Source organism: Felis catus, chromosome A1 (assembly GCF_018350175.1).
Source record: "Felis catus isolate Fca126 chromosome A1, F.catus_Fca126_mat1.0, whole genome shotgun sequence".
Classification (NCBI taxonomy): domain Eukaryota; kingdom Metazoa; phylum Chordata; class Mammalia; order Carnivora; family Felidae; genus Felis; species Felis catus.
Window position 1 is genome coordinate 133,917,331 of NC_058368.1, and position 16,609 is coordinate 133,933,939.

At 42.1% G+C, this 16,609-nt stretch overlaps 1 protein-coding gene across 20 annotated transcripts in view; it reads left to right on the forward strand.

The window, feature by feature from the left end:
* The window catches only part of MAST4 (microtubule associated serine/threonine kinase family member 4), a 565,494-nt gene that overhangs the window by 540,048 nt on the left and 8,837 nt on the right, over window positions 1–16,609 (forward strand). For 16 of the 20 annotated variants that reach the window (XM_023257117.2, XM_045061476.1, XM_045061484.1 and 13 more), the window contains 4 exons: window positions 4,151–4,351; window positions 6,655–6,884; window positions 7,414–7,536; window positions 16,456–16,592. In XM_023257117.2, the coding sequence (XP_023112885.2) occupies window positions 4,151–4,351; window positions 6,655–6,884; window positions 7,414–7,536; window positions 16,456–16,592 (691 nt within the window). The remainder of the gene's footprint in view (window positions 1–4,150; window positions 4,352–6,654; window positions 6,885–7,413; window positions 7,537–16,455; window positions 16,593–16,609) is intronic. The other 4 variants (XM_045061519.1, XM_045061527.1, XM_045061528.1 and 1 more) reach the window with 1 other exon arrangement.

The window sequence follows — 16,609 nt, forward strand, 5'->3', positions numbered from 1 at the left end:
CAAAGGAGGTGGTTTTTGTTATGGGGCCATGTTGTGCCAAACAACTTACCTCTTCACGCTGGACTCTTAGTGAGTGCAGCACGATGCTTATTTTGTGAGATTCCCAGATGCTGTCTGTGCATCCAGGACTGAGGGGAGGAGTGAGTGAGAAATACCAGCACAATTCAGATTGGTATTTTACGTGCATATGAGGCACCTCCACTATAGACATGTTACCTTTCCAGTCTCTGGGTAACTGGAGTACAGAAACTCCTGAGACTTCTTTCACTGTTTGGGAGGCAGTTAAACGGATTAGGCCTCTCTCTCTCTTTTTTTTTTTTTCTTTAATTTTTTTTCTCTTTTGAGAGAGAGAGGAAAAGCACGAGCCCGGGGAGGGTCAGAGAGAGAGAGAGGGAGACACAGAATCTGAAGCAGGCTCCAGGCTCCCAGCTGTCAGCACAGAGCCCAACACAGGGCTCGAATCCACAAGACATGAGATCATGACCTGAGGTAAAGTCCGGCGCTCAATCAGCTGAGCCACCCAGGTGCCCCTGGATTAGGCCTCTTCTTTGAGAGCACTTTATAATGTCACTTTTGTGTAAAAGTAACTTTCCTGACAGGAGTGACAGTATCTTCACAGGTTTTTAAAAAGGCTTAATGTATCATGGCTATTTTCTGGCCTTTAATCATGGAGGTGTCCTCATTAGGTGATCAAACTTGAATTTCCCTCAGACCAAGCCAAGTGCACTTAGAATATTACTTGGTTTATAACAGTTTTATGCATAGCATATCCTTCTACAGAGAAATGTTCATGTATGCTTTTAAAAAAAAAAATGAAACATGGATATGGCTTAGGGTTGCTGCGATAAATGTCATCATTAAGCTCTCTTCGATATGCTATATTGATAATGCTGAACTATTCCAGGAATTTTTATGAACGTTTTTTTAACTAACTGAATATTCATAGTGTAACTTTTTAAAAATCATTTCAAGGAAACACATTTTACAGGCTAGGTTTATTTCAGCCTCACTGAAAAGTTTGCCTCTATGGAAATAATGTGGGTTGTTTTGTTTTGTTTTTTTCTTTCTCTCTCTTCTTCTAAGTTCTGTTGCCATGTAGGATAATTGCCCTTATCCTTCCTTTTTTATAAAACCAAGAGAATAGCAATGTGGAAGTAGTGTAGAAACAACCTAGTGGTCCAAAATTCTTAATTATGTTTAGTTCATCTTGATAAATCAAATGGAAGTATCTCAGTATTTTATTTTTCTCGTTACTAAGGTCTCTGTTTCCTAGTTTATTATGCTCTAAATAAAATATACTCACCTCTATTTAAAAAAATTTTTTTTAATATGGTGAGTCATTGGTGATCACTTAGTCTCTTTGCCCTGGTCCCCATCAGCAGTGTCGGAGGGAAATGTTATCTAAGCATTTGATTGATTACTTTCATAATTAAAAAAAAAAAAAAAAACTGCTTAGGTCCTGCCATGCATTTTGATTAATTGATTCAAACCACCTTTCTGTCTCCCCCATATACACACTAAAAATAATCAAAGACCTTGGGGGCTGCACAGAATAGAGAGATGAACTGATTTGCTTACGGCCAAGGGTAATTAGGAAATCTGAAAACCGTGACTGTAGTAAAATTAAATTTGTTGATTTTTATATTGCTCTGCCATCAAAAAGAAAGAACCCTTGACATTTACAGAACATTAAGGTGACATTATCCACTATTGGCAGAACAGAAACGCACACTTCTATCCATTGCTCTGAAAGGAGGTGGCAAAGGCAAGGGGGCAGGGATGCTAAAAAAGAACAGTACCTATTCGCACTCAGGCATTTAGGGAAGTACAGTTTCATACCTCTTTCTCTTTTTTTCACGATCGTGTTGCATTTGTTTTTTTTTTTAATTTTTTTTTCAACGTTTATTTATTTTTTGGGGACAGAGAGAGACAGAGCATGAACGCGGGAGGGGCAGAGAGAGAGGGAGACACAGGATTGGAAACAGGCTCCAGGCTCCGAGCCATCAGCCCAGAGCCTGAGGCGGGGCTCGAACTCCCGGACTGCGAGATCGTGACCTGGCTGAAGTCGGACGCTTAACCGACTGCGCCACCCAGGCGCCCCAGGATCGTGTTGCATTTGAATCGGTGAAAAGTAAAAAGTCTCGAAGTCTTAGGTGTAGTGCTTGAGTCAACCAATTATTCGTTGTGAAGAGATTCGGCTTTTCATTTGTCAGGGAGCCCATCCTACCAGATTAGCAAGGAGAAGAGTGTGTAACTTAGCCCAAAGTAAGCTTAAGGTTTTGGAGATGAGGTGTCTGAGTCATGAAGCAGTTTTTATCAAGTCCTTGAGCTGTTGATTTCTTGATTTAGAGGGAATTGAGTAGATGGAGTTAAGTGAGGTTGAGTTTGGAATATAGGAGTAGGAAGGCTGCTGATGCTTCGTTTAGGATTGTCTTCCTGGGTCTCATGGGTGTCGCGTGGAGGTCCAGCTCTTTTCCTGTACCCACAGCGCTCTCTCAAGTCCCAAGCTCCCTTTAGCAAGGACCCCGCCTGTAGGGTCTCTGTCACCTCCTAGGCACAGAGGCCAAACTTGAGCTGTGAAGTTGAGTAGTGGATTCAGCAGCAGAATGGGATTGTGAATTAAGTCCTATCCAGCCTAACTATTTCCTAGGCTTTAAAATGTGCTGGTTGGTCTTTCAAAGGATCATTTATAATGGTATTAAATTCTCTGCATGGATTGTGTATCTTAAGGTGATGATAGTGTTGATGGTTTCTAAAGCACAGGGGGCTTGTAACAGCATTTAGAAGTCAAAATGAGATGAGCATCACTTTTTCCGGATGGACAAAGAAACTGTCAGTGATTACAAAAAGAAAGAAAGAGAACTGATAGCCTGTGAAAGAGTAGGAAAAACCCGAAGTGGGTGGCTGTTCCCCTTTCCTCTGGGGACTCCACATGTTATTTCCGCTCAGAAGCGTTATTTATTCTTGGTCTGTGTGGTCACCCAGGCAGACATCACTGATTTTCCATTTTTGCATCCTCCCACTTGATTCTCTAACCCTGCTGAGGGGAGTCCTAATTTTTTTTTTCAACGTTTATTTATTTTTGGGACAGAGAGAGACAGAGCATGAACGGGGGAGGGGCAGAGAGAGAGGGAGACACAGAATCGGAAACAGGCTCCAGGCTCCGAGCCATCAGCCCAGAGCCCGACGCGGGGCTCGAACTCACAGACCGCGAGATCGTGACCTGGCTGAAGTCGGACGCTTAACCGACTGCGCCACCCAGGCGCCCCATGTCCTAATTTTTTTTTTTAAACAAACAAGCAAACAAACAAAAACCCACCTTTCTGTTAAGGGCTAATAAACTTAAAAATAAAGAAGGCGTGGCTGGCTGAGACCGGAAGGGAAAGGATCTTACCGCTGGTCCAGTAACCTCAGGGCAGATCAGGAGATGATACACTGTCTAGAGAAAAAAAACAGGAAGATGCAGCAAGCCATTGTGGAATGCAGTGAGTACTGTCCTTTGTTGTCCTGGGAGATTTGCAAGGAGACTTAGGGCATGAGAAGTCATAGGTGATGCTTGAGGCACTCTCCTGTGAGTTACATACGTGAACCTCGTGCAGTCTAGTGCAGTCCAGGAAGACACTAGGAGATGACACAGTCCCAAGTCTACGTGAAGAAATGAGATGTTGTCCACCTGTCCCAAACAGCATTATCCACATGTCCACATTATTCACAGCATTGCTAACGATGACCATTAATATCACAGGGTAATTTTAGTATACAGTGGGTGGTCATGGTGTTCATAAGGTGGTGTTTGCTTCAGAGCCTTCCGTGGTTGGGAGCAGTGGGGAGGAGTTGTCACTACAAGGGTTCTAAAATCGAAATTCTGTAAAGTAGTGACTCTTGTAGTTAAGCGGAGTCATTGAGAATTAGCAGACTTAGGTACAAGGAGAATGAAACCTGGATGGAAATGTCTTTCATCCCCTTCTCTTCCCCATCACCTTTCTCAAAGCAGTCATGTGTGTTTAATGCTTGCCTGGCGCCATATGGATTGTTGAGCCACATGGGAGTACGTTTCCCAAGTTGTTCTTCCTTCTTTCTCTCTCTTTCCCTCTTTCCACCTCTCCTATCTGATTTCCCTGAATGTGTTTATCCCTTCTTGTTTGTACAGTTGGCAGTTTTTCAGAGCACTTGGATCAGATAAATGGACGAAGCGAGTGTGTGGACAGTACAGATAATTCCTCAAAGCCACCCAGTGAACCCGCTTCTCACATGGCTCGGCAGCGATTAGAAAGCACAGAAAAAAAGAAAATCTCGGGGAAAGTCACAAAGTCCCTTTCTGCCAGTGCTCTGTCCCTCATGATCCCAGGAGGTAGAGAGACATCTACTCGCATGAAATTGTGTGGTTTTGTGCATGTGTCCCCCTCTCCCCAGTTTGGAATGCTGATCGAGATGCAAGATTGCTAGAAGCAGTAACGGGCAGTGCCCAGCGCATCTCTCCGGAGTTTCTCCCTGCGGGAGCTCCGGAGCTCCCAGACAGCTTGTGTCACTGATTTCTTCTTGCTTCTTTCTGCATCAGGAGATGAGGCAGGCTTCCTTCCCACACAGCCTGATTTCTTTTATTTGTTTTCTTTCCTTTTCTGCTCCCCCCTCCTCAAATTAAGTGGTAAATTTATCTCCTCTGAATCATTTTTCTTCCCTAGACTATGCATCATTTATGTACTTTACTGAGTTGTTTATAGCATATGTGTTGGAAAGCTAAGTACAGTTTTTCCTCTTCTAATTAATGAGGAGAGAGATATGGAGAACATAAGTTTTTCATTTCTGGGGATGCAGAGAGTCACAGACAGCCCTGAAATTTACAAATTTTCCCAACCCTGTCTGTTGAGCTATGCTTCCTCCTACTGGTAGTCATTTTCTCCCCTGTATTGGAAGACTGGGCTTAATTATGGTTTTGTGGAATTGCAGTATTTTTATACACCAGGGCTTTGCCTCTAGAAATCACTAAGTCTACGCAATTCCCCCAGAAGTGAGAAAACATACACCCTGGTGTTTGTGACTTAACACTCAAATGACAGCCCGAGAGTGGAAGTGGCAATTGAATTATATTGCAGATGGCTTGCATTTGGAGGAATACAGACCTTGTATAAAAGGAATTGTTTACAGTTTCAAAATTTCCTGTTTGTGCAGAAAGAAATTTGATACAAACAAATGCTCATTTGGGGGTATTGCTCACTCTAGCCCACTCTGTTTTCTGGGAGGCGTCCCATTCAGCACCATAAAGTAACCATCTATCTCCTTAGTTTGAATGACTATTCATAACTCCAAAGCAGCGGCAGTTGGAAAGGTAAGTCCACTTTTGAAAGCTGGTGAGAAAGCCCACGTCTTGGTAAGGTAGAACAATTGTTTAATACAGGGAGATAAGGGAAACTGTCATGCCACAAAGGATGGGGACTTGGCTTTCCAGCACTTTGGATGTGTGTATGTGTTTCCACTCCGTCCAGTTCCCGCTCGCATGGTTACAAGTTCCCTGCCCACCAGCGTGTGTCTCTTCACTTGGCCTTGTGATCTTTAGACAAAAGGTAGCCAGCGAAAGAGTACCAAGAGTTCCACACGCAGTCCCAAAGTGAAGGAACATCGCTAGTGATCCACCTAGCTTTGTTCCACTTTGACAGACATAAGACTCGGAAGAAATGATAGTGTGGCCACTGGCAGTTTCCTGTGGCTCCCCTGGTGCTCACTGAACCTGGTGAGTCTTCAGTAACGCTGGGCACATAGTAGCCTGCCTCTGACTGAGCTCACATTTAAACTTCAGCATCTTTAGTGGATCATTCTTTTTGTCAAACACACACACAATTTCACGTGACCAGTTAATTAAGATCTGTTTAGACTCACATGGATGGAACAGTGATATCAACAATAAAAGCGTGTTTGCTTTTAAAACAGAAACAGAATAGAATTGGTATTGTGGTATTAAGTTTTCTTAAAATTTCTCTATTTCACCTGTATTATCTTTGAGAATCATTGTTAGAATTGTAGGTACTGTAGGAAGCGATCAGTTGTATTCATAATAATTAAGAGTGATTGTTTCATAAAGAAATTGACATCTCACTGTTGTCTTGATCGAAATCACTTGAGTACTAGTTCAGTAGTACTGTAAAAAGGAACTGGTAACTTGATGGATTTTTTTCCTGACCACGTATGTTTGAAAAGGACCGTGTTAAATTTGTTGATTTGGAGCCTGAGATTTGGAGCCTGAGAATCTTTTACTATAGTCTCCACAGTCTTCTCTGTGTAAAGGCATACTTGAAATTTGTGCATCTCTGATTTGTTTAAGGGCAACAAAATATACCAACTAAAGCTATCCCAGCCAGGTAGGGACTAAGTTTTGTGTGTGTTTTAATTAGCATAGAGAATGTAGAAATTCTAACCCCACAGAATTCACTGAAAAATTAGTTGCAGTACAGACACTTTTGAAGTTTTCTTAATATCCCCTGTTTGGAAAGCCATCCTAGTTAGCAATATAAATATTTTTATATTATTTCTTGATGAGAAATGAATGGATTTATTGTGTGGCTGAGCTCCCCATCATTGCAGGGCTCATGCAGTGCGGGCTGGCTGCATGGATGTTTGTTTGATCAGCATCAGCTCTAACGACTGGCTTCTGTGTTGCAGATATGTTTGCCGTTTCTCCCCTGGGAAGTCCAATGTCCCCCCATTCCCTGTCCTCGGACCCTTCTTCTTCACGAGATTCTTCTCCCAGCCGAGATTCTTCGGGAGCTTCTGCCAGTCCACATCAGCCCATTGTGATCCACAGTTCAGGGAAAAACTACGGCTTTACCATCCGAGCCATCCGGGTGTATGTGGGAGACAGCGACATCTATACAGTGCACCATATTGTTTGGGTGAGATCAACAGCCTCTCATCCTTGTTACTTTTCATTCCCAGCCAAGCTGGACAATGAATAAGTTGGCTGAGGCATATTTATAAGCAAACAGTTTTTCTGCTAAGCTGGCTTTTGGGACCTGTTTCATGCCCTTTCCCTGTATATGGTGGCATTGAATTGAGCAAAAACTAATAACTTCTCATAATTTTGTCCAGTTTTCATATTTGATTGTCTACTTTGCATGCCAGCATGGTAGAAATTGTCCAAGATGGTCCTATTGTCACCCTTCTTTTTAATTTTTTCCTGGCCTTCTTTTATTAAAAAACAAACAAAACTAACTACCTTTCCCACTCACCTGAAATTTTGTAAGTAAGTGTCCTATTTTAGGATGCTGTCAGAAAAGGAATAATAACCATGCCTTATTGATTTCCTCTTAGAAGCTTAGGATCATTTGCTAATTCACCCAGAATATTGTCCCAGAAGAAACAGTAGATGTTAAGGTTGCCATTTGTTGGCTGATCAATCTATACTCTTTTCTTGGACTTCAGAATGTTGAAGAAGGAAGTCCAGCATGCCAAGCAGGACTGAAGGCTGGGGATCTGATCACACACATCAATGGAGAACCAGTGCATGGACTTGTCCACACGGAAGTTATAGAGCTTTTGCTAAAGGTATTATCTGTTTTATGCCCATGCCACACAAGTAAAGGTCATCAGAAAGAACTGGTACCAAGAGTTCTCTCCTTAAGTTCTAGAATTCTCTATGATGCATGCATAAACAGTCTTATTACTGAGGAAGTATTCAGTGGTTTAAAGTCTGATAAAAGGTGAAGAAACAGATAATATGAATTTGCTGGTTCTATATATCATGAAAAAACATGGCCTTCTATCTGCACAATCACTTCTGAATTTAACTTCTTATTCTAAATTACGAATAACAAGAGTTCTTTTTCACTTTATGAGCCTTACATAGTAAAAGCTGTTGGTAAGTCACCTATCCTAAAGATGGTTTTCTTCAGGGCTATTCAGCAAGTTTTATTCCAGTACAATGGAAGATGAAGTGGTATGAAAATGAGGTCAGATTTGAAGGTTCAGTCTGAGAGTTGGATTTCCTTTGAAAAATAGAAATGGAAATATATACACATACACTGTAGATGACAGAAGTAAGTAGCAATGGAGGAAGGGGTTCTAGTAATCATTAGGCCCTCACACAAATGATTTTGAACATAGAACATTTTCTGTTTTGAATGTAAGCTGAATAAAGCCCATAGAGTTAAGATCACAAGAAGCGTGAATGTGAGTGGAGAGAGAAAATCTACACTGATCCTTCAGTTCTCTTATTTGCTGTGTCACCTGCTGACGGTAGAATATAAAGTTATAGCTCCAAATATGGCTCTTGTAAAAACAAAGACGAATTTGTACTTGATTTTAAATTTGTTCAGAAAAAAGAAGTCAGTGATCAGAAATAGAGTCTCTAGTTGTAAGATTATTTTACAAATCAGCAGATTTATGGATGATCTCTTGCTTTTTGGGCACTGAGAGGGGCTGTAAGGGAGTTGTACACAGAGAGGTATGAGCCATGGTTTCAGATAAACTATAGTGTGTTGAGAGACAGAACATAAATATGTACCTGCCATTTAGATAATGTACATGCAGACTCTTTTCAGAGCCCTCGCACTGAGCCCAGTGCCATAGTACATATTAATAACACAGGAATGAAGGTATAGTCCTTGCCTTTGAGAAATATGGGAGATATAGGAGATGTATGGAAGCAGATGAAGTTTAACTTAGGACTGTCGCAGAGGGAGGAATGTTATACTTTTGGAGAGAATATTCTATGAGTGGGGAGAGACATCACAGAGAAATTTCATTGAATTGAAACAGGAAAGAAAATTAGAAATTTAGAAGGCACTACAAAGAAGTGGGTGTGCTAAGCCTTCCAAAAATAAGTGCAGTTAAATGACTTTTCTCCTTTTCTGTCATTCCCCAAGCTAATATGAGCGTATTCTTCAAAAGATTAGGGTTGGCTTAGGTTCTGAGAGTAGTAATAGCAGGCATACTCAGAGGTCCATTGCGAAGTAGCAGGTTGTAGGAAAGTTATTGCCATTGATTAATTCACATTATTAATTAAATTTTGGTCTTGGGCTCAAAACCAAAGTCTGTAGGGGGTGGCGCCTGACTTTGCTGTCATTCATACCTACCGGTTGATGATGCAGGGGACATCTTCCCATGTAGTTCCAGCATTTACCCGATACCTGGGATATACAGGTGGGTACGCAATAAATGTTCATGGAATTGAGGTGAATGCTGGGGTCCTCTTTTGCTTTCTTTCCAAAAGTTACCATGGAGGGGGTCAAATACCCCACTTCTACTTTTGTTGGTCTTGACTCATGTCTTAATATGCAGGCCGTTCAGTTTGTCAGCTTGAAAGGGCTGGGGTTAGTCTATACTTTCAAGTATGGCTATTGAACAGAAAGAGTTGACACTGTGGGTACAACCTGAGGTTTTCAGTTTAGATCACCATCTGTCCCTGGTAATATTCTTTGTCCACCTGGTATGCAACAACTCTCTCATAGTAAGAATCCAAGAAATGGGAGGCAGGACATTGGGATCCCTTGTCTGTGAAAGTCGCCTGATGGGACTTCGGGCTTTGCAAGACAAAATTCTGGACGGGATATAAAGACTCATGAGTCTGACCAGCAGATTCTCTCACAGTACCTGCTCCTATGGTCCAGGGGTGCCCCATTGCTGGCTCACAGATAGACCCCTTTGTTGTTGTTGTTGTTGTTGTTGTTTTAAGTTTATTCACTTATTCTGAGAGAGCATGAGATCTGGGGAGGGCCAGAGAGAGAGGCAGAGAGTGTCCTGTGCTGACAGCATGGAGCCTCACACAGGGCTTGAAACTACAGACCATGAGATGATGACCTGAATCGAAACCAAGAGTCGGATGCTTAACTGGCTGAACCACCCAGGTGCCCCTTGACCTTTTGTGAGTAAGAGTCCAGGAAGGTTGTTTTGGATTTTTCCCTCCCTCTGTCTTCATATCCAATACACATGCCTTAGGCTTCTCCGAAGTAGGTTAGGCTCCTCTGAAGTAGGCAGACAGAAGTGTTGTTTGTCTCTAAAATGCTCCTTGATCTGTTCTAGGAGCTCACCCTTTCTTTTGGATAATAAGTCTGTGTATTACAGTGAGCTTTTCTTAGTTGTTATTCATCCTGCTAGAGCTTTTTCCAGTCTTCGCATTAGCATTTAAAAGAAGGTCAAGGGATTTTCATTGGTAACATCAGCTTGGCTCTCTACCTTCTTTGTAACAGTATTATGTGACATGCAACATCGCTTCATCCACAGCCTATCTTCCTATCACTTCCTGGTTCTGCTCACAAAATCAGAAGAAGAAATAATAAACTGAAGTGTATATATCTTTAGAAAATAGGCATTTGTTTATCTTGCTGAGACATTTGGTTATTTCCATAATTTATTTTATGGAGTGTTAGATATGATCGTGGATTTTAAAGCCTGCTTCTGTGAAATTTGCATGTATATTTCTCCTGAAGGTGTCTGGCAAAGTGTCTTAGCCAAATCCAATCCCATTCATACAGTTTTGTCCTCCTCTGGTTGGGGAGCACCTTGATTCCTGGATGTAGTCAGTGTGTCTCTGAAACTGTGTAAACAAGCCGTATTGGAGAGCCTTGGCACCCTCCAGAGCCATGGCCTGCTCTGTCGCAGAGCCAAGCAGAGGGTCCTGCCTCTGCTTCATAAAGGAAGCACTCGAGAGGAGCGACCAATGTAATGAAACAAAAAGGATACGAGGGATTTAATTATCTTTCCAGTGAACTGTGTAATTATGCAGCTTTCTTCCAAATTTAAACAGCGGGTCTTGGACAGCGTGTAAAGGGAGTAGGATCAACACTGGGCATCCTCGTGACATCACTCATGGAACATCAGGGTAGTGGCTATATTTTGGTATTCTCGGGTACTGTTTACTTGATGTTCTTTTTTTTTTTTTTTTTTTAATGTTTATTTATTTTTGAGAGAGGGCGAGCAAGCATGAGCACACAAGCAGGGCAGGGGCAGAGAGAGAGTGAGGAAGACACAGAATCCGAAGCAGGCTCCAGGCTTTGACCTGTCAGCACAGAGCCCAACGTTGGGCTCAAACTACAAACTGTGAGATCGTGACCTGAGCTGAAGTCAGACGCTCAACCGACTGATACACCCAAGCACCCCTCTTGATTTCATGTTCTATACTTGCGAACTACTTCATGAAATGTCATGGCACCTTAGGAAAAAGGTGGAAGAGCCATCGCTTGAGGCTGCTATATATCTGTTTAGAAGTTCGTATGCAGTACAATATCTTTCAGATTGCAAACGGAGTAAGCATTTTCCACATTTGACGTCTTCACATGTGGTCTCGTTTAATCTCACACCTTCCAAGCAGACCTGCTATGGGAGCACTAACTCATATCCACAGGGAAACTTGTCCAAAGTCACTTCTCATCATAGATCTATGGAATTACAGAATCAGTGTGTTTCTCCAGTTCACTTCTCCATTGGCTCTGTGAATCCCTTCCCGCGTGCTCCTTCAGCTTTGCCTCACACTGGTCCTGCCGCAAGGAAGTAATCCCCTCCTTTCTGCTTTTGGGTAGCTTTCTAAAAGAACTTTAGAAGAGCAGTGAAATCTCTGTGCACTCACTGCAGCGATGGACGGAGTCCGTACTGACGCACATGATAACATGCCCGGCTTAACCTCCCTAATCTGGGAAACTCTCAAGTAAACCAGATTGCTTTTTGGGGATAGTATTTGTTTAAATACCCAGCACATAAAAGCAGCCCTAAAACTTCATTAGTCCCTGCTTCAAGAATTTCCTTTCTATGAACTCTGGGGAGCCTTTAGATGTGAAAATGGAGGCCATCAAATAGTGTCCTTATGACCATCCTTACATATTCGCCACATCCTAAAAACGTGCAGAGCATTGTGTTAGATACTGAAGGGTCAGTCGCACAAGAGACAACACATAAGAATATTAGGTAATAGTGCTTTATGTAGCTGAACCCCTATAATCCTCACTTGCTCTGAAGCAGGTCCTGTAAACAACATTGTTCCCATTTTACGGATGAAGAAATTAAAGCAGCAGAAATTTAACAAAGCAGCCCAAGGCTACCCGCTAGGAAGGAGCAGAAAAGAGGATTTGCACCCCACAGTGTGGCTTTGGAGCCCGTGCTTGGCATGAGTCCACCAGAGTACGTGGAAAACCAGTGGCGGAACCAAGTCTACAAAGTGTTAAACATAAGGAGCCGACTATAAATCTAGCCCACATTCTGAAGGAGAGATGGCTTTCCAGGGGGGATGAAACAGGGGTTATCTGTTCAGGGCTGTGAAGGATGGGTGGAGAGTTAGTGTATGGGAAGGGAGTGCAGGGTGGGCTCAGCAGAACGAAGAGGGTGTGTGCAAATGCAAGGCCAAGAAAGCTCAGAGTGCTTGAGGTACACAAATCGAGTGACCGGAGCCTGGGTTTGTATATGGGATGGAGTGTGCAGGCTGGCTGGGGCTGGATTGTGGAGGATGAGAGTCACAGCAAAGACCTAGGCCTGCAGAAAGCGTGACATTCCCCATGTGCATGTCACAGAGAAAGGAATGTAAAAATAGTCTATCCAAGGCCAACTGAGAAGTTAACCTGGAGCCAGACTGAGGGGAAGAGATGGTTAGCCTGCCATTGTATTCGGTTCAGCCAGCTTAAAATAATTTCCCTCGCACTGTGCACAGTTATACCAACAGTTTACAGTAAAAGTGAACAAATTGAACATTTAACAATCCGCCGGCACCATTTTTTGCTGTTGTTTTTTTAAACAAGTGCCACAGAATTTCTCTTACAAGAGTTCGCTCCTTCAGAAGAATGTATTGAGGATAAATTGACCCAGTAAGACACATTGCACTGAGTTCAGGCAGCACTCCATGTAGCCGATGGATCCACCAGGTGGCAGGCTTTACGATTCTCACCCTATTGTGGATTAAGTTGTCTTTCCCATCATTTACCATTTGCATGATCGTTAATGCTCCCAGTGAAATATTTGCACTCTGCATCTTGAGTGTCTGTAGTTCCTCCTTAGGGAAGTTTTCTGAGTGTATAGGTCAAGCAAACTGTCCTCTGCCATATATAGAAACAAGAAAGAGAAAACTGGGTTTGGTTTTTAATAGGGGAAGGGAACATTTGTACAGAACGCAGTGATGTGCTCTGATTTAAAAACCCTGGCTGTAACTTTTCTGATGAGATTTGTTCATCATTTATTTTTATTTCATACAACGTTTATGCTATTTTTATATGTCTTCCATTTCTTCTTGACAGTCTGATGCATCGATCATTCCCTATATTGTCCAGAGCCTGGTTCCTTCGCCACCACCCGTTAGGTCTAAGCCATCTACTCTGCCAGGGGCAGGAAAGGTGGAGGATGATCAGGCCACAACATGCCTGTGAGGAGCAGACAGTGGGGGTGAGGGGCAGAGAGCCAGGTGTGGGCTCTTAAGACGGGCTCTGTGACCCTGAGAAAGAAGGAAACTCAGCATCCCTGAATCTGTTTTCCTCATCTATAATGAAGGGTAACAATCCATTCGCACCTCCTAAGGTTGTATTAGAAAAAAAAAAGACAAAAGCAAAACAAAACAGCCCTCATAATTTGGTGGTGAAAATAAAGTGACAGAATATATGGAAATAATGCTTTAATGCTCAAAATGTGCTTTAAAAAGGCTGAATGGCCTTGTTAGCCTCTTACAGATAAAGATAGAAAAACCAGTGGGGACTTATGCTAGAAAGGGTGGAATTAGATTCAGGCTCAGTGACGTGCACAGTGGGACAGCCCCAGTGGACACATGATGGCTGTCTGTGTCTACTCTGCGTATGAATGTGGAAAAGGATTGAAAGAATTGCAGGGAAAGATGAACTCCAGCCATATTTGTTACTTTTTCATTCACTTAAGGCATATAGGAGAAACTGAAAGTGTAGTATGGCCTCCCTCAATTTGTGCAGAGAAGATCTCCTTCCACACAACCTCCGTTCATAGGCCTTTCATGCTTTTAAGCTGAATGTTCTGTTTAAACAAGAAATAGAATCAATCTTTGTCAGATAAGGGTTTATTTTCGAACTTTTGGCATTTGCATATAGAATGTACAGTTTGTTCTTGCAGAATATTTTTTTTCTTTTGTTCCAGTTCAAATCTTATTTTTTTTTTTTACAATTAACGACATTAGGTGTGAGATTACATGTTCTTAAATACACACACACAAAAAAAACCCTCTAAAATCATTCATAAAATACTAAACTTACTGACACGAAAGTGGATGTAAGACATGAACAGGTCATTTCCTAAAAAAAAATAGGAATGACCAAAATAAATGAGACAATGTCGAAGAATGAAGATTAAAACTCGTTGCAGTTTATTCGTATAAAATTGGTTATGTGTTTAACATTAATACTCAGTTCTGACAAACCTGTGGTAAGAAAAGTCTTTATGTGCTGCCAGCAAAAGTGTGTATTGACATAAACTTTCTGGAAAATAGTGTATTAGTATATACTAAGAGTCTTTAAGAGGTTTAGGGCACCTGGATGGCTCAGTCCGTTGAGTGTCCAACTCTTGATAGCAGCTCAGGCATGATCCCAGAGTCATGGGATTGAACCCTACATTAGGTTCTGCACTGGGTGTGGAGCCTGCTTGGAATTCTCTGTCTCTGTCTCTCACTGTCTCTCTTTCTTTCTGTCTTTCTCTCCCTCTCCCCGCCCACACCGCCCCTCTTTCCCTTTCATGCACTTTCTCTCACTAAAGTAAAAAATTAAAAAGTTTGGATAGACCCTTTGATTCACATATGTAATCTAAGGGAAATGACAGAGACTAGGACAGTGATTTATGGAGGATGATATTTATGGCAAGTCTTAAAAGAACTGAAACGTAGGAAATAATAGCAGTAGGAAAATAGTTGAATTTTGATTCACCCATCTCATGGAATATTATACAGCAAATAAAAATTAAGTTTTTTAAAAATTGTTAATGTTTTTGAGAGAGAGAGAGAGCACTAATGGTTGGGGGGGAGGGGGTGGGGAGAGAGGAAAACACAAAACCTGAAGCAGGCTCCATGCTCCGATCTGTCAGCACAGAGCCCTGCATGGGCCTTGAACCCACAAACTATGAGAACATGACCTGAGCCAAAGTTGGATGCTTAACCAACTGAGCTACCCTGATGCCCCCAAAATTATGTTCTTAATGACTATTCAGTGATGTGGGGAAGGTTTTTCAAGTTCTATAATGAGAAATGGAAAAACAACATAAAACTAAATATTAGATTAATTAAGATTAAAGTTGTTGACAACGTATGTCTGTGTGTATGCGTAATTCATACATGCCTAAAAAAAGATTAGGAAATATACGGAAGTATTACCAGTGTTAGCTGGCAATAAGTTTCTCAATGATTTTTATTTTTACTTATACTTTACAATTTCTTCTTATAATGTCGTGTATTACTTCCCAAATTGGAGCAGCAGGAGCTGGTGGTGGGGGTAGATGTTAACATTAAAACAATCAATCCCCATTGGTTTGGTCCCTGCCCCCACCATACTTAATTCTCCATCTCTTAGTACCACTTACAGCTGAATTGCTAGGCGTTTTGGGGGCATAGACCTTTTAAAAGACCCTGCTCCTTATACTTCTTATCTTTTTGAGGTAATCAGGGCCATCTGTGACTTTGAAAGGACATGTTTTTCCCCTGGTTATTAAGAAATTCAAGAAGAAGTCATTAATGCTGGAGCAAAGGGGATCAGTTCTACCATCTGCCCAGGGTGCCCCTCAGCCTAGCTTCTGACTCCACTCTTCTGTCGACCCCCAGGGCCTGCCCGGCAAGCCCTGTCCCAGCACTGAGTGAAAGTCCCAGAATTCTACCAGGAGTTACCTCCCCATACATGACCTGGTTAAAGAAAGGCTGTTTTGTACTCGCTGGCGTAAACTTCCCAGCTCTGCAAGCTGACAGGTTCTATGGTGCCAGCAAAGGAATCTTTTAAAATAATTAAAAATAAAAGTCTCATTCAGTTTTGCTGGTCTATGATTTCTCGGTCAAAGGAAAAACACAAAAAGGAGAAAAAAGAAAAATAAATCAACCAACAACAGACAGCCCCTGGGCTCATTTATACTTACTACATATGGATGAAGATCACTGTTGTTTATAGAGTCCTTTGCCTGTGTCATACTTGGTGCTGCAGGCTTTACAAACTCCATCCCGGGTAATGCACACACGAGCCCCTGTGAGATACGTGTGATTCTACTGCTGGATAGTGCACGTGTTTGAGGCACAGAGAGGAGAAGCAACCTGCTCAGGGCGTAGAACTTGGATTGAACTCACGTCTGTGGAGTCCAGAGCCTGCCCTCTCAAAGAAACCGGACATTTTGCCTTCGTGTTCTGTCAGGGTGCCACTGCTTAAAAGGCTATTTAGACATGGAAGGCTCTTGCATGTATGTCCTTATGTATCTTTATTTGTTTTTGAACGTGCTTTCCCACTTCTGATCCTGTGTGCTCCCAGATTTTCCCTTTAATAGCACCCCCTTTTTTTTTTATAGAGTGGAAATAAGGTCTCAATCACCACCACCCCATTTGAAAACACATCCATCAAAACGGGACCAGCCAGGAGAAACAGCTGTAAGAGCCGGATGGTGAGGCGGAGCAAGAAATCGAAGAAGAAAGAAAGTCTAGAAAGGTTAGTTAAAGCAGGAT